At 31.6% G+C, this 23,831-nt stretch overlaps 1 protein-coding gene across 3 annotated transcripts; it reads left to right on the top strand.

Moving 5' to 3' along the window:
* On the top strand, positions 9,981-23,093 carry LOC18598883 (probable inactive tRNA-specific adenosine deaminase-like protein 3). Of its 3 annotated transcripts, XM_018122086.1 has the most exons (11): positions 9,981-10,528; positions 15,515-15,605; positions 16,508-16,753; positions 16,826-16,877; positions 16,989-17,068; positions 17,354-17,475; positions 18,136-18,218; positions 19,136-19,235; positions 20,543-21,001; positions 21,652-21,761; positions 22,604-23,093. In XM_018122086.1, the coding sequence occupies exons 3-11, from the start codon at positions 16,681-16,683 to the stop codon at positions 22,785-22,787; spliced, it is 1,263 nt and encodes a 420-aa protein (XP_017977575.1). In that variant the 5' UTR covers positions 9,981-10,528; positions 15,515-15,605; positions 16,508-16,680; the 3' UTR covers positions 22,788-23,093. The 3 variants fall into 3 exon arrangements, with proteins under 3 accessions (XP_017977575.1, XP_017977577.1, XP_017977576.1); XM_018122088.1 differs by lacking the exon at positions 15,515-15,605; XM_018122087.1 differs by lacking the exons at positions 9,981-10,528; positions 15,515-15,605 and having other exon boundaries at positions 15,820-16,753.

Here is a 23,831-nt window from a genome sequence, read left to right as displayed (position 1 = left end):
ATAGTTGACTTGACAAAGATTGGTTATTGTTGGCATTTTCTTATTTCTTACTTGTGGTTAAAATTGCAAGTTAGCAATGCCTTGAACCTTCACTCGCCACTTTTCTTGACTTTTCTTCTTCATTGATTTCTTTTCTTTTCTCTTCACTTTCTTTGCATGGGTGGCTTGCCCAAGACTTAATGGCCTTTTGACTTTTCTTTCTTGTACTTTATGTGGCAAAATTACAAAGGTAAAGCCTTTAAAATCTTTCCAACCGCCACTTGCATTTTCATTCTTTTTCCTTGATTTTTTATTTTTTTTATTCAATGCATTAGATTAACTTCATATTTTATTTAATCATTCTTTGACCCATTCAAATCACATGTATATATCATTTTTCACATAATCTAACCTTCCTTGGTTAGGAAATTCTCCTTTTTTACTCTAAATATTAAAATTTACACATAAATCCTTAAACTATTCTTTATTTACCGTGTGACCCTCCAACTTTCGTCCTTTACAATTGGATCATTCCAACATTTCTTAAACTCCATTTCCTTCTATTTTTCTTCCTTTACACGTGTACAACCAAAATATAAAGCTCGCACTACACCGCAGTATCACCATAATATTTAAATATATATTTACCCGCACTAGTTTTATTTAATAAAAGCACGTGAGCCCCACTAACGTCGTTTTTCTTTAAAATCCTTTCTTACTTCTTCTCCCCCACTTAAATTAGTTATATAATCCTCTTTTCTGACTATTTTCAACAATAAATGAAATATTAATATTTTAATATTATTTTATTCATAAAATATTATTATATTCTAAAATATTCTTTTCACCCGTCACCACCCTTTGGCACTTAAATTATATCAAGTGACCTTTTGTCTCATTGATAGGGTCTTATTGGCTGCTAAATGAGGGTACGAGGTGTTACAGTTTCTCCTACTTAAGACAAATTCGTACTCAAATTTAAATAGAGTGGGTTGGTGAGGCATACCTTATTCTTGAAAAAGGTGTGGGTACTCCTTCCTCACTTCCTCTTTGGGTTCCTAAGTTGCTTCCTCCACTGACTGGTTTTACCACAAGACTTTTACTGAGGTAACTTTCTTAGAGTGCAGTTGCTTCACTTGACGATCTAGTATTGCCACTGGCTGTTCTTCTAAAGTTAATCTTTCATCCAATTGAACCCAATCATAACGTATAACATGTGTTGGGTCCTTAACGTACTTCCTTAACATAGACACATGAAAAGTGGGATTCACTCGAGCTAGCTCCATCGGTAAAGCTGGTCGTTATGTTGTTGACCTAATTCGTTCTAAGATCTCGAAAGGTCCAATATATCTCGGACTCAATTTTCCTTTCTTCCTAAATCGTTTACTTCGTTTCAAGGGAGATACCTTCAGAAACACAAAATCTCCCACTTGGAACTCTAGAGGATGGCGTCTATTGTCTCCATAAGACTTTTATCTACTTTGTGCAGATTTCAGATGATCCCTCACCAAACTCACCTCATCAGTTGCTTGTTACACCAAATCGAGACCTAATAATTTCCTTTGTCTCACTTCGAACCATCCAATAGGTGATCTGCACTCCCGTCCGTATAATGCTTCAAAAGGAACCATTCCAACACTAGTTTGGTAGCTATTATTATATGCAAATTCTGTCAAAGATAATTGTTGATTCCATGTGGTTCCCAAATATAATACTATTGACCTTAGCATGTCTTGAAGCGTTGTATCACATGCTCTGACTGACCATTCATTTGAGGATGATATGCAATACTGAAGTCTAAACGAGTGCCTAAAGCTCCATGCAAGCTTCTCCAAAACTTATTAGTAAACTGTGCCCTCAATCAGACACTATGGTCATGGGGACTCCATGCAATCGTACAATACAATCAACACAAACTTGGGCATATTTAGCTGACTCGTAGCTAGTCTTTATCGAAATGAAGTGGGCAAATTTGGTCAATCGATCCACTATTACCTAAATCGAATCATATCCCCCTCTGACACGAGGCAACCCAGTCAGGAAATTCACAGCTACATGTTCCCATTTTCATTCAGGAATCGGCAAGGGTTGTAGCAAACTTGGGGGTTTCCATGTTCAGCCTTAACTTGTTGACAAGTTAGGCACTTGGCTACATATTCAGCTACATCCTTCTTCATGCCTGGCCACTAATAAACCATTTTCAAATCATGATACATCTTAGTGGCTCCTGGATGTACGGTATAAGTAGTAATGTGAGCTTATTCTAAAATCTCTTCCCTTAAGTTATCTCGATTCGACACATACGTTCGAGAATCATATTTCAACAGTCCATCGTCTCCAGACACATATTTCTGATCTCGCTCTTCCGATTCCAAGATTTTCATCACAAATTCATCTTGATCCTAGGCACTGCGAATTCAATCCAAGATCATTGGTCGTACTCAAAAATGAGCAATAAGGGTACTAGGCCCACTAATATCAATCTTGATCCCCATACTGCTTAAGCTTTGCCATTCACGCATTATACTTCTCCATTCGATAGACAAATATATGCCACATTCCCCATTGACTTTCGACTCAAAGCATCAGCTACCACATTCACCTTACCGAGGTGGTACTAAATGGTACAATCATAATCCTTGAGCAATTCCATCCATCAGCGTTGCCTTAAATTGAGATCACGCTGTTGAAATATATACTTCAAACTCTTGTGATTAGTACATATGTTAAAGCTTTCTCCGTATAGATAATGATGCCAAATTTTTAAGGCAAATACTATCGTTGCCATCTCCAAATCATGGGTAGGATAATTTTGCTCATGTCACTTAAGCTGTCTTGAGGCGTATGCTATAACTCTTTCATTTTGCATCAACACATATCCCAATCCAACTCTTGATGCATCACAATACACAACATAACCTCCTGGACCATTTGGTAAACTTAAAACTGGTGCTGAAATCAAACACTCCTTTAGTCTTAAGAAACAGTGTCAAACCCTATTCTATAAAATAATTACGATGTCATTTACATGCTCAATAGAATGTTTGCATATTTAGGAAGTTCAAGAAATCGTTAAAAAACGATATTGCCCCTAATGGTACTATTAAGTTGATTAAGCCTCGAACTAGTTGAAATAGGAATTTTAAGGTGAAATTAAGAGTTTCACAGTCCATGAATGATTTAAAATGGTGATTTGGAGTTCGAATATCAATTTGGAGTCAAACCGGAATTTTCACTATCCAGGGGGTAAAATGGTCATTTGCCACTTGGGGACAAAATGAAAATTTTAAAAAAAAAATTTTTGGCCCCATTTGACTTATTGGAGTATGATTTGAGTATTGGAGTATGATTTGAGGTTTAGAAGTAAAAAATTTTAATTTTTGGTATAATTTGGAGTATAGGGGCGAAATGGTAATTTTGCCACCTTAAGGGCAAATCGGTAAATTTTCACCTCCGACACTTGTCAAGACCAAGGGATTTTATTCATCATGGAAATTGATAAACATGAGAAATGTGTGGTGGAGAATTAAAGAATTAAAAGTCAAATATTTAAAATTTGAACCAATAAGGAAATGCCATGTGTCATGCTTTTCTTATTTTATTATTTCTTTATAAAAAGGCAAAAAATCAGCCCATTTCTCCCATAGTGATAAGCCAAATCAGAAGAGAAGAGAAACCAAGGAAGAACAAACCCTAGGTGGGAAAAATCAAAGAGAAAGTGTTGGAATTCAAGGATTTGATCAAGCAAAGGTAAAATTTCTTTGATTTTGCTAGTGATTTACCTTACCCATGCATTTTTTCTTAATTTCCATGGTTAAATTACATGTTTTCATGATGAATTCATGTATGGTCAAAATGGATAAGGAGAGAGAAAGATGTTGGATTGAATTGATTTTAAGATTTGTTAGTGTTTTTAGTTAGTTTAGCATATTTAGAAGCAAAACAACAAGAAAATAATCCATTTTCCCCATGAATCTTCATTGGCCGAATCTTCCTTGATGTGTGTGGGTGATGGATTGTTATTATTTCAAGAGAAATGGCTTAGAAAATGATGAATAATGGTGAGAAAATTAAGTAAAAAAAATCACGGTGTTAGTGCACTGTAATGGCCGAATTTTTCTATGAAGAAATGGGAAGGTTTTGATGCGAAAATTGGTGATATTTGAATAATGTTTGGTGAATTGAGGTATTAGAAATGAAATGGAGCAATTTGGAGCCAAATCGAACACAATTGTCATTTAATCGGGTAATAGGCCGAATTAGGTCAACACCTCATTTAAGCGGTAGTCGGATAAGTTGCATATCATATCATGCATATACACCGAGCTTGAATTGATTTTATAATGGTCAAGCATTAATGTGGTGAATTATGTATTGTACATTGTGGATAAGTGATGAGTAAATTACATTGGTAAAAGTACAGAGATTATGCCTGAAGACTGGGATTAGGAGTACATCAACTCTTCGAACTGTGAGTAAACTTATTATCGTCTTAATTATCTAGAGTAGTTTTATACAATTGTGTGATTTTATAGAAAATGGATTTAAATGGTAAATTGTTATGTTTTAGGAAAAATTGTGATTTTATAAAATGATTTTATAAATTTTCTGAAAAATTGAATACTGGTTTTGAAAATAAAATAATTGGAGACTGCTTGCTTGTGTTATAAATTGTGTTTTAAATTATATGGCTTATAGCAATATGTGAGCATGAATGGCAAAGTCGATATTTATATCAAAATTATATATACTATGTATTCAGCCTTGAAAGGCTAGATTGCGATAAATTGTCATGTCATGCAAATAAGGATTTTATAAATCAAGTGGTAGATAAAATAATCCATAGTCACTGCAGTGGTGGGGGTTTCCGTGGACTGCCTATGAGAGGGGCACGGTAACTCAGTTATATATTTACCTCTGGGGGGAGATGTTAGATGAAGTATCTCCTAAGGTAAAGATTTGAGTGCACTTTACGTGGACCACCGCGTGAGAGTGAGACTCAGTCAATGCCAAGGAACGGCTGTGTGTTAGATGCGAAAACATGTTTATGAGTATGGGATATTTAACAGCCTTGACGATCTTAGTGGGATACCTTGACGAAGGTACCCGCGAGAATGATTTTGGCAGGAGCCAAGTTTTATGAGATATATAAGCCATGTTAATTAATTGAGTAAACTAAATATTCATGTTATGAAACATATATTGGAAAAGAATATTTTAATTCGTCTCCATTTATTCGCCTTTAGATGGTTTAGATAGTGTCTGTTTACTCACTGGGATTTTATAATCTCACCACCCTCATTTCCTCACATTTCAGGCTTAGGGAATTCAATAGTTAGCTGACTTTGACAAGGACCTTCATTTAAACTTGAATCGGCAAAAGCTGTAAGTTTTCAGCTTCCGATGCATCTTGGTCAGTTAGGGGCCCACGTGTCACTGTAAAAGTAATTTTATACTTCAGTTATCTAATTTAAAGTATGTATGAACATATTTAGCTTTTACACCATGTTTTTGGCGGGTTTCGGTATTTTCGAAGAAAAATGATGAAAATGCCCCTCTGAGCCAGAAAATAATAGTTTATTGTTTTGATTTGGAAACGACTTATGATTTTTTGAAATGCGAGATTTAATAACTGTCACTCACCGGGGAGATGCGAAAGCTGATGCTAAACCTTGCGGGATTTCGATCGACATTCGGGGTAATGAGTGCTTATCGGGACATCGCGACGGTTGTCAAGGGCCCGATTGGAGTTTCAGGTCGTGACAAACTGTCTTCACATTCCTCAATGCATTCAAATTTAGCTCTCTTTCGCGTTAACTTCGTCAATGGTGTCACAATTTTTGAGAAATCTTACACAAATTGACGATAATACCCGACCAATCCAAGAAAACTTCAAACCTCAGTAACTGTACTCGATCTTAACCAAGTTTGGATAAACTCAACCTTCTGCGGATCTACACTAATCCCTTCCTTTGATATTGCATGTCCTAGAAAGCTAACACTCTCAAACCAGAAAGCACACTTAGAGAACTTTGCATACAATTCATGTTCTCAAAGTGTCTGTAACACCATTCTCAAGTGCTGTGCATGCTCTTCGAGACTTCGAGAATACATCAAAATATCATCAATAAATACCACTACAAATCTATCTAAATAGGGTCGGAATACTCTATTCATTAAATCCATAAAAGTGACAAGAGCATTAGTTAAACTAAAAGACATCACCAAAAACTCAAAATATCTGTACCTCATACGGAATGCAGTCTTTGGTATATCCTATTCCCCGAACTCTTAACTGATGATACCACGAGCGTAGATAAATTTTGTACAATCTCATTGTTTTTTTTAATAATTGGGGGAGGAAAGATTCGAACCATACTCTTTAGGCAGGGGAATAATGCATCAACCCATAAGCCAAATGCTTAGGTGCATATGGATACATATTATTATGTATGTTTTTATTAAAAATTAGTATATTCAGATTATCACAACAAATTCATAAAGTTGTGCAATACATATAGTTTTTTAGGATTTGTGTTGGTTTGTCTACATTTTATGTTTTTTAGTTGCATTTTGATGTTTTCATTTGTGAATTTCTATTTTTGTTTTGAAATTTTTGTTGTTTGGGCAAACTAATGTTGTATTTTTGTTGAATTTGTTCAATAGCATTTTTTAGTTTTCTTCTATATCTTAAAGTTTTTTTGCCTTTAATATGGTGAACCTATCATTTGGTTTGGTTATTTCTAGTTTTTTGTCTGCTTAGTTTCTATTTAACTGAACTTTGGATTCTTACACCATGTTTAAGTGTTGTTTGTTTTTATATTGTTCATGTTCATTTGTTCTTTGGGGTTCTACTTCTTTTTCTTTTTTTTTTATTATGTTTTCATGTTGCTTGTTGTTTGCTTTAATCTTCTGTTTTTGTATTATTAATTTATTCTTGTTGTTCATTTATTGGTTTTATATATTGATATATAAATTTTTGGAAAACTATTTATGTACTATAACTCTGTTATCATAAAAAGTAGATCAATTTATTGTTGCTCTTCATGCGACATTATGTGTTTACAATATTTGAATGTCATAAAAAATAACTTAAATACTGTGATTCAGTTTTGATTTGTGGATTAATTTTATCTGTTTTTAATGTGTTCTTCAAGTTTATAATATCTAAATGTGATGAGAAAACATTACTTGAATACTATGGTTCACCTTAGATTTTCTTTAAATTTTCAAATAATTATGAAATATACTTCTCAAGAGATCTTTGTCATATTTTGACTTAGCTTATCTTTTACATCAACCTATAGACTACATTGCTAATGTTTTTTAATTACTTACTATTGAAGAATATTTTACGTTGTTGTTTTACTTTTTTGATTATTAGTTGATTGTATTTATTATTTATTTTATTATGTTCTTTTGTTTTTGTTTACTTATTTGTTTGATTCTCAAAAGAGTATTGCAAGAGCGAAGAACGACTGGGTGTAAAGTTTTATGCTTTTAAGTTTCTACTCTTCTTTTTCTCTTGTTTGGATTTGATAAGTTTTTAAAGCATTATAATGTTATTCTATACTTTTTAGTTGTTAATTTGTCTAAGCTTTATTATTGTTTTCTACTATTTTATAACTTAGGTCTGTTTTTATAAATCTTTTCAATAGGATGTTTATTTTTTAGTACTTAAATTGTTTACAAATATAGTGAATATCATATAATTATCAAAATGTAAATATATTTCAGTAAATATTATTTTACTTATATTACCTGAATGCATCACACTACCATACTTTTGTATATTTATATTTTTAATGCATCTTGATTGTGTGTTTAACACATCCCCTCGTGCAAGTTTTAGAAATAGTTGGTTACAAGAAGAGATCTACAATAGAATACGTTTGTGTTGGAATTTACAGAGCAAAAGAAACAATTGAGAAAGAACTTGTCAAGAAAGATGACTATATGGTCTATTGGAATATTTTAGATCATAGATGGGAACAAAAGCAACATCTTCCTCTTTTTGTTGTAGCTTTTTTCCTTAACCCCAAGCAAGGGTGGACTTAGAAAATTTTTTAAGTGGTGTCATAACTAAAATAATAATAATAATTAAGAAAATATAAATATGTTAAAATCCATAAACTAGAAATTTTAACATTAAATTAAAGAAAACGTAAATTTAATAAATTTATTTAATGCTTCAAAGTAAAAATATCTAAAATAACTATAATTATTTACGATAATTTTTCATATTTTGAAAATGATACATAATAGCATCAGCAGAAACACTATCAAATACATTCTTTTCAATATATATCACTAAACAATCATTCATCCTCTTGTTAAAATTTTTGAGTCTTGTGAGATAATTTCTTTTCTTTTAAAATATATTTTCATAGTTTATTTATCTAAAATTATAAAAGCTTGTTAAATATTACTACTCATTAGCATAAACTAAGACATTAGAATTAAATAAAATATGATCTTACATAACAAATTATCAGATTCAACATCTAACAATATGACAATTTTCTATTCATTGATCAAAATTAAATATAAGCATCTACAAACCACATAAATTAAATACAAAATCAAATAATAAATCTACAAAATAAATCAAAAAAAGAAAGATTCATAATTTCAAGATATTATTATACATGCAATACTATTTTAATTAGCTAGATTATAATTATGAATCCAAACTATCAATTAATAAAAAAATATTTATACATGAAATATTTAAAAACTTAATTGGGGTTGAAAATTACTTACAACTGAAGTCTAGATAAGTTGTTTTGAGAGAGTGAAAAAATACAACCAAAGAACAAGAAGAGAAAAAACTTGAATTTTTAGACAAAAAAAATAGTTTAACATTTGACTTTTTTTAATAACATCTTAAATTATAAAAAGAAATTTTTTTGTTAGTATTTAAATATTAATATATAAATTACTTTTTGATAAATCACTTTTATTTAGAATCTTTGATCCCACTTTTTATAAAATTGTAAAAAAATTAATTAATTCATTAACATATTAACTACATATTGACTACACAAAACCCTAGGCTAATAGTATAATAAATAAAACTTTTTAGAATTGAGTGAGTTGTGTCATGTGACACCACTTCTTTCAATGTGGATTTGTCCATGATCCTAAGTTTTTCTACCATATTGAGGGAAATATACACAACGATATCCACAACGACGTCCTGTCATCAATATTCGATTACATAGGGATATTGGTTCTTAATACAAACATCTTAGACCAAATTGTCAAAGAAATACATTTATGTAAGAATTCTACTGGGTATTGAGTGAATTACTTTAAATAAGATGATTTAGTTTGTTTAAGCATAAAACATTTGTTTTGTCGTATTAGAAAATAAAATAATTAAGTTTTTCTTTTTAAAATCTTTTTTGTTTTAAATCCCTAATCAATCATTTTTGGACATTAGCTATATAAAAAAGATAATACTACAATTTCTAATCAACAACATTTAATGTCATGTATAATGATCAACTTACCAAGTGATAGATGATGTAACATAAAATTTTCAATTATATCGTTGATTAATAGAAGTTAATCAACAGTTGATGAAAAAGACTTACTTGACCAACAGTTAGCATAAGGTTTAGTCAACAATTAATGACAAGGATTTATTAGACCAACAATTAGTGAGGGGTTAGTCAACGGTTAGTAAAATGGACTTATTAAACCAATAGTAAGTGAGAAGAGTTATTTGATCTAAAATAAAAATTCAAAGCTTAATTGAATGTAATAAAATTGAATTCTTTTAGTATAATTCAATGGCTTATTTAGGTATTTAGCTTTAATGTTATTTTTAATTTCATATTTTAGTTTATTTTATTAGATTTTTTATTTTGGTTATCTTAGGTCTTAAAGGTTAGTGGGCTTATGGCCCAATGCGATAAATGGGTTGGTGACCTAATTTAGTGTAAAATAATTTGTCTTGTGCTAACAAGACCATAAATAGCAGAAGAACAGAAAAATGGAAAGAATTGAAAAGGAAGCTGCTGGCAAATCCCCAAGGACTCTCACCGCTTAGGCTCTGCAAAACCTAGGCAAACTATACAGAGAGACGCAAATTCAGGAAAATACAGAGCGACATTCACAGAAAACATTTGGCAATCAATAAACCCAGAAAATAAAATAACAAAAAAAAGTGTTTTCTTCTCTTCGCAGAAGATTACGATTCAAGTGATTTTTGGGTTTCTTTCGGGTTTTTCAATCGGTGAAGAAGGGGTTTGAGCCAACGGAAAGCAGTGACTGGGATTTGGTTGTCGTTGGTGGCAGAACCCACGGCCAAAAGACGATGTTGTCCTAGAAGTTTCTAGAGAGAGGAAGAGAAAGAAGCACCAGCGCCGCAACAGAGAGAAGAAGAGAAAAGGAGGCGGTTCTCTAAAAGAGAAGCTTTTACAGCTGGCTGAAACGGTGTCGTATTAGTGAGCGGGAGAGCCAAAAACAAAGGACGCATAAGCTATTGATTGAAACGGTGCCGTTTCAGAAGAATTTTAAAAAATTCGAAGTACCAAAACAGGTATGCGTGGAAGGGGTACGAGTTGTTTTATTTTATTTTAATTTAATTATTTTGCTTTGTTTAGTAATCTTGTTTAGGGATGGTAATGCATATCTGTTATAAGGTACTCATGGTTAGAGTATCTATAATCGGATTTGAGATAAGTTTGAGTAGTGATTTCACTATCTATATAAGATTCACGTACAATTTTTTATTTATGTTTTTCAAATTTAATTATTATTTATAAATATTTAATTATTATTTAAATAATTAAATTAAAAATATCTAAAAAATTAATAAATATATGTAAAGACACTCAAATTATTAATATGATGACATTAATATGTTTAAATTAAAAAATTATTAAATTATTAATTACATTTAAATAATATAAATATCATATCGTATTATAAAAAAATATAATTATTATTATATATATATATTTTTTAATATAAATATATTTAGTTTTTATTTTGTGTTAACATTATAAAAATTATAACTTATAAAATTATTAATTATAATATATATCATTGTTTATATAAATTTATAATATATATACTTAAAGAAAGCTTTAAGATTAAAATAATTTTGGAATCTAATTATTTTTTTAATTTCATATAATTAAGAAGAAACTCATACAGTTAATTAAATTAATTCATGAAATTATGATTATTAACTTGTAATGTCTTTTAATATATGTACTTTATATATATTAGATTCATTTTTAATGAATATAATTACTATTATATATATATATATATTAAAATACTTTTAGTGTATATATATATACTTTAAATATGAATATATTTATTTTTTATTGTGTTAATATTATAAAAATGATAATTTATAAAATTATTAATTATAATATATATATCTTTGTTTATATAAACTTGTAATATATAAATCTAAAGTGAAGTTGCAAGATTAGAATAGTTTTGAAACCCAATTATTTTTTTTAATTTCATGTAATTAAGAACAAACTCGTATAGTTAATTAAATTAATTAATGAAATTATGATTATTAATTAACTTGTAATGTCTTTTAATATAAATACTTTTTATATATTGGGTTCATTTATAAGAAACATAATTACTATTATATATATATTAAAATATTTTTAGTATATATATACTTTAAATATAAATATATTTATTTTTTATTTTATGTTAACATTACAAAAATTATAATTTATGAAATTATTAATTATGTTTGAGATATTTGGTTTTGATTAATTAAATTTAAATTTTATTATTTGTGTGTTTTTATTAATTTAATTATTAGTAAATTATATGGAATATGTAGTAGAAGTATTATTGCATATGGATGCGGGTTTGGGTAATTGGATACCAATGAAGAGCATTTTAATAATTTTTTTTTGCATAATTGGATTTTTATATGGGTTAGGGTAATTATAAGGTAGTGGAGATGTATTAGGGTTAGGGTAGTAATTTTCAAAAATATTTGAGTAGTTAATAGGATTCATGTATTTTATTTATTATAGAGTTAGGGTTCGGGTACTTCAAAATTAATGGATACCCTACCCGTTGACAACCGTAATTAGTTTCTTTCTTGCTTATTATTTATTGTTTAGTATTATTTATTATTTTTTAAACTAATAAAAAAATACAATGAAAAAATTACAAGAAGATAAAACAAATGATGTATTTATGCTATAATATTTGTTTAGAATAGGAAATAAATACAAAAATAAAAATAATAAAAATTAGGTTAAAGAATATTAATTTAAAACTCTCATCAACTATTTTACAAGAGGATGTATTTATAAAAATTATTACAAACACAAAAGTAATAAATAAACCAATAATAAAATAAAATTGGATAGGATGTAATAAGTTTGGATCATAAAAAGATAATAAAATCTCAATAGAAATTTATGATAGATCCTTCTAGGAAAAATTATGATAATAAAATAAAGGTTTGTTTTTTCATAAAATTTTTTGATTTTTGCCGGTACATTGGGAAAGTTAAGAAAAGTTTTCTTTTAATAAAATTTTCTCCATTTTCACCAAAATATTGGGAAATTTGAAGAAAAACTTTTTTTAAATTTTTTTTAGGTTTTTTCTAGAACGTTTAAGAAAATTCAAAAAACGTTTCCATACTTAATTTTTGCCAGCAAGCTGGGAAAGTCAGGAAGAGTATTCTTTGATTAAAAATTTCACAATTTTCACCAACATGTTGAGAAAATCAAGCAAACATTTTTTTAAAAATTTTGAGTTTTTGCTAGAACGTTGGGAAAATTCAAAAAGGGTTTTCATAAAACTTTTCGATTTTCTCCAGCACGTTGGGAAAGTCAAGAAGAATTTTCTTCTAGTAAAATTTCTCAATTTCACCAACACGATAGGAAAATTGAGACAAGTTTTCTTTTATTGAGTTTCTTTATTCATAAAATATATATAAACAAATTGATTAGGAAAAATAAAATTAAAACATGGAATTAGAATTTAATTAGGCTAAAAAATATCATATAATTAATTAGGTACCATTCTTTGAATAGGCATTGTGAGAGTGCTAATACTTTCCTCACATAACCGTATTCCTGAACTTAATTTGTTTCAAAGATTGAATCATATTTTTTTTTAATAAAATCGAAGTTAAGCATATGATCTCAATAGGAAAAATAAATTCACATAGGTGGTCAATCACAGCTAATAAAAAAATTGATGACGACTCCTCTTTTATGTTAAATGATTGAGTTTACAGACTCACATGATATGACACTGTGGACTTTGCAAACCTGAGACTTTTAAAAGAGCTTCTAAAATGACCACTTTACCCTTATTTTTTTTTGTAAACCAAGTCTTAAGTGTCGATGCCAAGGGCTCAAGCATCGATACTTTTTGTTTTGGGTTTCAAGTATCGATAATTGTTCCTCATATTGCTTTGAAAAAGTTTTTTGGGCATCAGGTGAGATAATTTGTTTATAAGTATTAATACCTTCCTCACATAATGTTATTTTTCTTTCAAAATGTATCCATTTTGAGTTATGTCTTATCTTATCTCAACCTCCTAATTTACTTCCTGCTTGCGTGGATGCTCACAATATCCTTGCAAGGAAAACTTTCCCAAGTGAAGTCCTTCTTAACTTACCTTTCCGTGTTTAGTTTGGGTAGGAGGTGTACTATCTTAGCATAGGTACATGGACACAAGGTACTTCTGATAGATATAATGGTAAGGATTGCTCAGCCCTAGCTTCTCGAGCTTATCGAAAATCTTAATTGGTTCTAAATGTGTAGGCACGTGTCCTTTATCGCAGCTAATAACTTAACTTTAGTAAGGCCTAGCTCCTATGCCTTCAATATTCCCTTGTTAACAAGATAATCTAAAGTACTTATTGTCATTCACAACCTAGGTGAGTCCTTGTAGTTTCGGTCGTTGATCTCATGACTTGTGGATACTTCGTACTTAGTTATTGTTTAACAACAATCTTTTAACTAAGGTACTAATAATCTTATAATTTGCACTTATTTAAATCACGTCCCAAACATGTAGTCCAATATCTCCTTCCATTGTAACCTTGAAACATCAAAATAGTCTTTGACCTTTGAACATACATATTTGTAACAACTTAAGACAATTGCACAAGATGTGTAGAACCATGTTTTCACTAATCATTTGGAAGTAATCCGAAGGCATTTACATTCATTGGAAATTTAGGTTGGAGTAGCAACAAAAACCAAGTGGAAACTATCCTTAAAACTCAATATTTTACTAAGATGTACGTTAGGGCTCAATCTCTTAGGGTTGGGTATAGATCCTTTTCTGACAGAATGCTCCTGAAAGTATTCTGCCTTCCAGGTATCAATACTTCCTTCATGAGTATCGATACCTCCTTCATGGGTATCGATACTTTCTTCATGAGCATCGATACTGCCTGCCCAGAATACTTTTGAAATTTCCAAATTTCACCTTTTTACTACTTAATCCTCCAAGGAACATATTTTACTTATAACCATCTAACTTTTGGCACCACCCAGGTGCAATATATCCTTCTTATGGTTAGGATTTCATAATCTTAACACCATACAAGAAAATCAAGTATCCTTTGATTACTTCGAGTCACCATATGCCAATTTCATTCTTTAACCACTAGCACTCTCTTCTAAGTCTATCTTTGATCCATGTAAGGCAATTGTAAGCACATTAAAGATGTCCTCTAGTTATTTTAAGAGACCATGTGCCACTTTCATTCTCTTTAACAACCAAAAATCTTTTGTAATCAATAATCCTTAAATCATAACCAGGATGAAACCAATATTGTAGATTGAACTCGTGAGTTGTTACGTCATACACTTTCATGTTTAATTCTTGACTCATCCAAGTCTTCTTCAAGTTAAAACATGATTTACTTCCAAGTTCCTTTGTAGTCTTTTTTTGGCCGCTCTTTACTTTATCATCATATTTTAAATCTTGATAGTTGTTCCTTTTCTCTATGATTTAAGTGGCAATTTAGAAGAATTATCTTAGGATATATTGAGTTATGTTGTGTTGCAAATTTAGAAGAATTATTTTGGGATATATTTAGTTATGTTGTGTTGCAAATTTAGAAGAATTATTTTGGGATATATTTAGTTATGTTGTGTTTCTCTATGTGTGATCCAAAAGGAGGTCTGGGGGGATATTTTTGTTCTTGTCACACTGTTAGAGCTTAATGAAATGTTGTTAAAGGTTTGAGGTTGCTAATGAAATGATGATCCTGTTAGACTTTATTTACTAAAGAATCATTTCCCTTTTTAAAATAAAATAAGTAAAAGAATGAGATGGAACTTTTAGGATCATGTGTTCTGAAAAGGAATTCATTTGGAAATCAGTAAATTTCATTTCTTTAGGTAGACCACCAAAGTAGTCATTCTTGTTTTTGTTACCTTCTTGCTCTGTGTTTGAACACCACAGAGTGGACTGCTAGAAGCCAAAACGATGGCACTTTAGGTCTTTGAAACAAGAGTCTTACGCACTTTCGAGTTTTACATTTGCTCAATCTCTCTGTAGTTACATCTTGGTGAGGCAAAGAGAACTTCCCAAATCACCTGACTCTGAGATCTGCCATTAATTTTCTTTCTTTCCATCTCCTTATCTACCGGTGAGCACTCTCATCTCTGTCTACCAATTTCAGCTCCTCCTTTACTGTTTTTTCTTTTTTTCTTTTTCCTGAATCTATAAATTCACTGTTCTACCAATTGTCATGTTCTGCCTTTTTGTTTCTAGAATTTGTAATGGGACACAAGCACATGTTTCTCTCTTCTTGTTCCTTTTCTCTTTTTTCTTTCATTGTATGCAAATGCTAATGGAATCTTTGTTCCTTTTCTCTTTTTTTTGTTCTTCCTTACCTTAAGTATATAAATCTTTATCTGCATGCACAAATTTCTTGTAGAATGGTTAGTGTCGCCTCTACTATTAGTCAGTTTACTATTTTTTCATGGTTGTGCTCATGGGCTTTATCATTTCCTAATATTGTTCATTTATTAACGTTTTTTTTTTTTTTATGTTAAGAAGGCACTGTTGGCTATATGGTGGAGAGTGACTTAACCCTAGAAGTTGAATTTATTGCCTTATGAGTTTACTTCAAGCTAAATGTTCTTGCAAACTGCAAGGACCAAATTTTGCACCTTGAACTTTGAGAATAAAAGGATAATTCAAATTTATACCATCAAAAGTAAAATGTGAGATTGTTGTTATAAATAGAAAAAGTGTCGATTAACACTCAATAGTGTCGATCATTATTATGGTATCCATGCATGCAAATGAATAAGTTCAAGGAAGATCTATTTTTTGCACTTAGGGCATAAAAGGTCTTTAAATGGCCTAAAACGCTTAGGTAAATTGAATCTTTATGTATGACAACATTTTTTATAGCTTTACCAAGTTTGAAATGATAAACTTATGCTGTTTATGTGTCCAAGTGAGTAAGTTGAATATATCTATCTTTTTGCACTTTAAGAGCATAAAAGGGACCAACTGAATTGAGGGGCTTTAAACCTGCAGGCGGTAGCAGCAGCAACACGGTGCTGCCTGCTGAACTTGAAATCCTTTCTCTCTGACTTCTTGCCTCTCTCTCTTTCTCTCAAAAAGTAAAGTTGGAATTTCAACTTTGAAGTTACCATTTTTTGAGCTAAGCAGCTATTTTAGAAGCCCAACTTTTGCTTCAAAAAATCACAATGGACAAGCACACACCGCAAATTATTCATATTCCAGACAAGCCACGTGTTCCGCCCAGCCAGCAACCCACTGGTGAGTTTATCAAATCTCCATTCTCTTTTCTTTGTCTTTTTCTGATTCTAATTCTGTAACTGACATATACAGTGAATGTTTATGCTTCCATAATTGAACCAAAACATGCCAATACTCTTGTAAGGTAAGGTAAGGTTAGTTCTGTTTTTTCTCTATTATTTCAAACCAGAATAAAATTGATATTGCTAAATAATAGTAATATTTTTGTGGTTGGCAATCTGGAATGGAATGATAGGCGGCTTAATCAGATAGCACCGCTTGAAAATCTCCGTCATGTGAGGCGGATTCGAAGAAGGCATCTCCAAGTTCAAGGAGGTCAGTGATAGTATCAATCAATGCCTATTTTTCTTAGACAATAGATACGTATTTATATATGTACGTATTGAAAAATTTCCCCTTTTCTTTCTTTCATTCTGGTTCAAGAAATGAAACCTTAATTAAAATGTTCATAATAGTAATTAATATCAATCCTATTTGAACATCCAGAAATCATCATGCTTGCATGCTGCTTTTAGTTCTCTTTATTTGACATTTGTTACATTGTCGCCTTATGAAAATCCCAAGCATACGGATGTCACTTTCAATTGGCTTGTGTGACAGGAAGCCCAGAGCTGTCGGTGATATTATGTTTAGCTTGTGAAAATGAAACACAATTCAACAGCATGCCACCAGATGTGCAAGAAATTGTGAATTCCTACAACTTGTGTCCTTTCATTACAAAAGTGGGTCGTCCTTTTTTCTTTTTTTTCTTATATTGTAGTAACATTATTTTGTCTAATATTAATTTTAGTTCCCCCTCCCCCATCCTACCAATGGGTCTTCTAAAACAAAAGGGTATTAAAGTGTGTGGATAACAACAAACAATAACCTTGCATTACTGCTCTTCCTTGATGGAAGATGAAGGTGCCGAATATCAACTTTAGATTGAAAAGGTCTTTTTATCTTGATTCTCTTTCCTATAGCTTTTCTCTTGTCCTTTTCCACTTTCTTTGGAATGGTTTATGTTTCAAAACTTAAGAAATAGTTTGCCCCATTTTATATTTTGTTTCATTATGTCTTATGTGGATGCACGTGCACCTTTATATGGGTCTATCTCCTCTCTCTCTCTCACTCTCTCTCTCACTGTCTTCTGTTATTATTATTATTATTGTCACATTGATTTTTTTAACTTATTCCCTGTAAATTTGCTCTTTTGCTTTCTCTTTCTTTTGTTAAAATTTTCATTTGACTGAAATCCGTGGAAGTTGGAAGTTCTTAATTCAAAATTTTGACCTTTTCCCATCTCATTTTCCTATTAAATATTTTTATTAGAAGCTGCCTTTACAGAAGGCATGGTCCTTGGTACCTCCTGAAGTTCTTCTTGTGATGTTTTGTTTTAATAGGTTAGCAAATATGCAGCATTATCAAAAGAGGAGTGGGACGAGCAGTGCAAACTGTGGCCAACCTCATATCATCCACTAACCTAGTAAGCCCTACATCATTGATCTACTATTCTTTTGAAGTAAAACCAGGTAGCCATTGTTCATAAAATGTATAAAATATTGATATGAAGCTAGAAAGGTATGTAACTGATAGCCATTGTTGAGAAAGGGTATGAAGAGGTGCACAAGTTTCACTTTAAATATTTTAATGATGCAATTCATGTTCCCTTTTGGTTTACTTTTATTCATTTTGGTGCAAGTTTGAGGAGTAGAGTTTTTTGGTTCAAGGTTTTTAAGTTTGAGTTGGGTGATGTGTTTGTCTCTTGGAAGTTGGCACAGTCTAAACATATTCTTTAACGCTTGGGCTAGCCACTAGTTAACTCCAATAGTAGGAGTAATAACTTCTTAAAATTTTAATCAGAAGCTCTAAAATGATGTTCAATATTGAAACAAAATTAGCAATTTTTATTTAGGGGAACTCTCTGTAAGATATAAATGCTGTGAACTGCAATGATTTCAGACGCATTAAGTACTCAAAATATGCTCTTACTTTTGATAGTGTGAAAGCAATAGCCTAAAGTGTATTTTTGTTGTATTTTCTTATTTTCTTTCTTTGCATAGGATAACAAATGAAATAGAGTAGGAAATAGTTCTTATTTGTTTATTCAAACACCAGGATATGATAGCAATTATTATTACCATGTAAGGACTCACTTTGGTTGCACAGGAAGCATTTTGATCAGCACATTGTATTGCTATATGTTGGAGGGATTGCAGAGTAGGAAATGGTGTTTGGGTTGTGAATGTTTAACTCATGATTTTATGTGGAGCTAAAATTATTTTGTCTGTCATTTAACTTATTTTTTATAGCTATCACAAGCTGTAATCCTTTATATTCTAAAGACTATAATATGCTTCCTGATATGTTTGCTTTGCAATCTCTCTTCTTTTCCATTCGCAGCAATATTGATGGCATTACTGGGTTTAGTGAAGAGGATACTAAATCAGTTTTCAGCTTTATGAAGTCTGCTGTAGAGTTGGCAAAGTCTGGAGATGGTTTGGTAATTATTTTAATTGTTTTTCAATGCACTGATTTTATCTTTGCTTAAGGATATCTATCAGATAGGCTGGATTGCATGAACTCCAGTCCATTTACAATAGCAAAGAGCCTTTACGTTGTAAGAAGAAGCTTCTATAAATATTGTTTTATAGTGATTTCTATCAGGACCCCATGATTGGTTCTTGGAAGTTGACTTAGAGAGACAACATAGGGTGCTTGACATAGAACAATCGAAACACTCAAGCAATAACCTGAATTCTCCGCTAAAATCCTCAAATATCAAATATTGTAAATCTCAATATCTCAATAAATCATATATCCAAGCCTCCTACAAACAAAACTAACTTGGCATTTATAACTAAAACCTAGTAAAATGCAAAATACCAAATTTAAGCCCAAAACCCTAATACTTGGAAAATAAGGAAAATACTAATCAGCATAAATAACCTAAAATAGCCTAAATATATGCAAAAATTACAATTATACCCATAAAATATAAAATAAAGTCCTAGATAACTCAACCCTCAATTAGCATATTTTCATCCTCCATCAGTGCTAACGCTTGAATGTAAGATCTGTAGGCAAATCCACCCTTCCCTCACCAACATTGGCTAAGAAATGAAACTTCACTTTATAGAGATTACCAGTGGGGCTAGACTAACCTTCATAATTATTTATGTTGCAGAAGGATCTAGGAAAAACAAGACCAAGTGTCAAAGAAATACAGAACTTTTCAGTTTTTGACTGATTTAGGACTTTATAGAGGCTAAAATAATTATACTAGTTCTTTGTTTAATGTGACTGCTTTAGGACTTTTAAGGCTTTCTTAAGTTTGGTGGCTTTTTGGCATTGCTTTTGATGACCTTCTTTGTATGGATGTGATGTTCGGCTAAGGCCTAAGAGTTCATTAGAAAAAAGATTTAATGTACGTGGTTATTAATGATGAATTGTGTTTAGCTTCTCATGAAATTACCATAGGACTGCTTTTTACTCCTGATCTGTCACTTAAACAAATTTATCTTTTTTCAAAATTTTCACTCTGCAATTCAAAATTTTCAGTGATCAAAATTAACAGATGCTACAAAATTACTTATGCATATGAGCTTTCTGTAAACTCTAATATGAACTGCATATTTATGGCCTGTGTAAGAGAACCAAACCTGAATAAATAAGGCCAAGTAGATCGAAGTCGTATTCCATAAATTTTTATTTAAGTGTGCCTTAAATCCTTTTCTGATGGTGTTCCATCTCTTGGTTTCTATTGTCTGTGGATATTATGTTCTCATCTAAAGCTGCATTTTTCTGCAGGTTGTCAATGCTGCTGTAATAGTAGATCCATCAGCTGGGCTGATAATTGCGAGTGCATGTGATGAAGTCTGTTCTTGGCATATGCCAACAAACAAAGTGAAAACTGAAACCTGTTGCTTCAAACAGTTGGAAACATTCACTTCTCACGCTGATGCTAACAGGATAGTACGAGATATAACTATGCTTTCAAATGGTTCATCTAATAATCTCCAACAATGTTACACTGCTGTTTCTTGTTTAAACCCTTGGCAATGGGCTCAGCACGCATTTCATAGAAGTCATTGTTATTGGCACCCATTACGACATGCTGCTATTGTCGCTGTTGAAGCTTCTGCTGCCAGGGACAGACATTTGTTCCCTGGTTCTGGCTACAATGAAAAGTTGTATGAAGTTGATTGCACTCATTCTTCGTCCTCAATTTCTACAACAAAGAGACAAAAGATCGTCAACCTTGCAAATGTGAGTTAACATTCTTCTGCTAGTATTCAATATTCATCCTGATGGTGCATTTAAACAGAGGTTAAGCATGTCCTCCAATGCTGCTCTAAAAATCTACAGGAGAGCATCTGTTTGTCTGCACGCAAAATTTATCCTGTAATGGTTTTTCTAGCTTTCTTTTAGAATTAAAAGAATGTTTGTTGACCCAGTTGATTACAATATGTTTGCCAACCGAGAAGTAAATGTAACTGGCTTAGCTGTATGTTTAATTGCAGTTTACTTTAGCCTTTAATTAAAATTATACAAATGGCGTTTTCAAACTAATAACATTTTCTTGATCATTGAAAGCAAATTTGTCGAACATATTTGAAGTAGGTTAAATTTGTCCATTTTTTGAAAAGTTGGTTTGTGATTAGTTTTTTGTAAGAAAATTATATGTGAAATATAAATCTATTCAGAATGAGACAGATCCAAAATCAACCTTGAGGACTCAAAAAAATTCAAGATGATGTACTTAATGATATGCAAAGCATCTTATTAAAATCATATAAAATATGTGGCAGTTTAGTAACTACTGAAGCAACAGTCTATATGTTGAACAAGTATGTGAAGTTTCCTAGAGACTTGTTTGGTTTGAGTTATATCAGTCATGTCTAATGTTACTATTTTAGGTCATCAATGGTGGGGAACATGATGCTCATATTGAAGGTTCACACTCCTTAGCCAGGCCTTATTTGTGTACTGGCTATGACATCTATCTTGTCTGGGAGCCTTGTACAATGTAAGTTAAACTAAACTTATCTCTCTTCCTGTTTACATTTTACCTAATTTTTATAGATTGTATAAGCTGAATGTTGCTAATTTAATCTAATTTGATATTAAGATTTGTAATATTTGATTTCAAACTTCAAAGGCTTTTCAACTTCTACTGGGATGAGATATTCTTGTGATTGCCCGCTTGTGTCTGGTTAAAAGTGCAATGGTTTTGGTCAAGGGGTTGCTTTGCCTTACATTAAGTTGTTTGCTTATCAAGAACATGCTTGGTGGTTAAGCATCTTGAATTACTTGCATATTTGGTGTTTTCTGAATTTTAGCTACCTTCTTTTTCATAAATCCCTACCTAATACATAAGGGAAAAAAAAATTCATCCACTCCAGCCTCATTGATTAAACTGCCTAGTAAAACTTTTTGATTATTTCTTCTTTAGATTATTGAATTGTCTTAAGGCTTCTGGCTGCTAGAATGGTCTTTTCCTTAATGGGTGCATTGCTATATATATATAATCCTTTCTGATTGACTGTGTAGTAGGTACTTCAGATCAGAGTGCACATAGAAGTGCCAACTTGTTTAATATGATGTCAATGAAATAAACCCTGGCTACAATTACAAATGAGCAGTGAATTTGCAATGGCAAATGGTTATTTGTGCAAGAGAAAAGCTTTTTGTTTACTCTTTCTACTGACTTCTTCCTTTCAGAAGTGTTGCCATTATCTGAGACTTGGACATTTGTGGCAAATGGTTATTTGTGCAAGAGAAAAGCTTTTTGTTTACTCTTTCTACTAACTTCTTCCTTTCAGAAGTGTTGCCATTATCTGAGACTTGGACATTTGTTTTGTATTTAAGGTGTGCCATGGGGCTTGTCCATCAAAGAATTAGGCGCATATTTTATGCTTTCCCAAATCCTGAAGCGGGCGCATTGGGAAGTGTTCACAGGTTACAGGGTGAGAAAAGCTTAAATCATCACTATGCTGTTTTCAGGGTCGTCTTGCCTGAAGAAGTCATTGGGAGAACAAAATTAAAATTGTAGCTATTTACAATAACTGCTGGGAAATGAATGGTGTCCAACTGGGTAGTTGAGGGTAATGACACAAGCCATACAAGTGGCATAGGGTTTATGGTAGTAATTCAGCTGGCTAGGGTGTAAAAATAGTATATTAAAACTCACATGGAGAAATTTGAGTTTTATCTAGACAAAATGGTTCTTGTGATCTTTGCTGAGTGCTGACATGTTCAATAGCATTTTGATTTTATAAATTTCCGGAAATTCATCTTTTATATAGCTTATCTGCCTTGCATTTGGATTCTCTAATGCAAATTGATATTTGAACTATAATTGAGCAATGCTAATCTTATCAGTAGATCCAAGTCAAATTATTTGCTTCCGGTCCACTAGTGTATTACCATATTGGCATGCCTTGCATCTTTTTTATGGGGTAGTAAACATTTTATCTGATACTGCAAGGTTATGTACAAAACCAATATTTTTTCTTGATAATCATTGAAACTCAATTTATGTATCTTATGGCCCTATGATTGTGCATGTCATAAGGAGTGTAACAGCAGCCTTTCCCCAATCCTGATGAATGGTTCCATAAGGAAGAAAGCTTTGTTCAATCAAGCTCAGCCACTATATCATGCAGTCTTGAACCTATTAAGCTGTTCTCAGAAGCCTCCCTCAATAGACCTTTCTTTTTTCTTTTTTTTTGTTCTATTTTTTTAAAAAAAATGTCCTTGAATATTTGGCTTGAAACTGACTCTGTATGGAACTCTCTATGGATGGAGATGTAATCTTCACCAATCTCGCTATTTTGAATATTTTTTAATTCCATTGGCTTGGGTCCACATATGTTTTTTTTTTTATATGTCTCCTTGTAATGCAAACTTGTTTACCATCGCTTTTCATTCTCTTTCAAACTTATCAATCTCGCACCAAGATTTCATGCAAGCTTTGAAATTTCGAAACAAATTCATGTTTTCAGACATTTGCTTGGACATTACTAGCAAGATGCCAAAAGCATAGCTTGTGTTGTATTTCAAGGAATGCCATTTGCAGTGCCTTTCTCATAGCTCG

Source organism: Theobroma cacao, chromosome 5, assembly GCF_000208745.1.
Source record: "Theobroma cacao cultivar B97-61/B2 chromosome 5, Criollo_cocoa_genome_V2, whole genome shotgun sequence".
In the NCBI taxonomy this organism is placed as follows: Eukaryota; Viridiplantae; Streptophyta; class Magnoliopsida; order Malvales; family Malvaceae; genus Theobroma; species Theobroma cacao.
This window is presented reverse-complemented; position numbering and strand designations above follow the sequence as displayed.

Bases quoted from the DNA above. Each gene is read 5' to 3' on its own strand.
- LOC18598883 (XM_018122088.1), top strand. From the start codon at position 16,681: ATGGACAAGCACACACCGCAAATTATTCATATTCCAGACAAGCCACGT. The intron at 16,754-16,825 runs GTGAGTTTATCA...TGACATATACAG, and splicing joins GCCCAGCCAGCAACCCACTG to TGAATGTTTATGCTTCCATA. The intron at 18,219-19,135 runs GTAAGCCCTACA...TTCCATTCGCAG, and splicing joins TCATATCATCCACTAACCTA to CAATATTGATGGCATTACTG.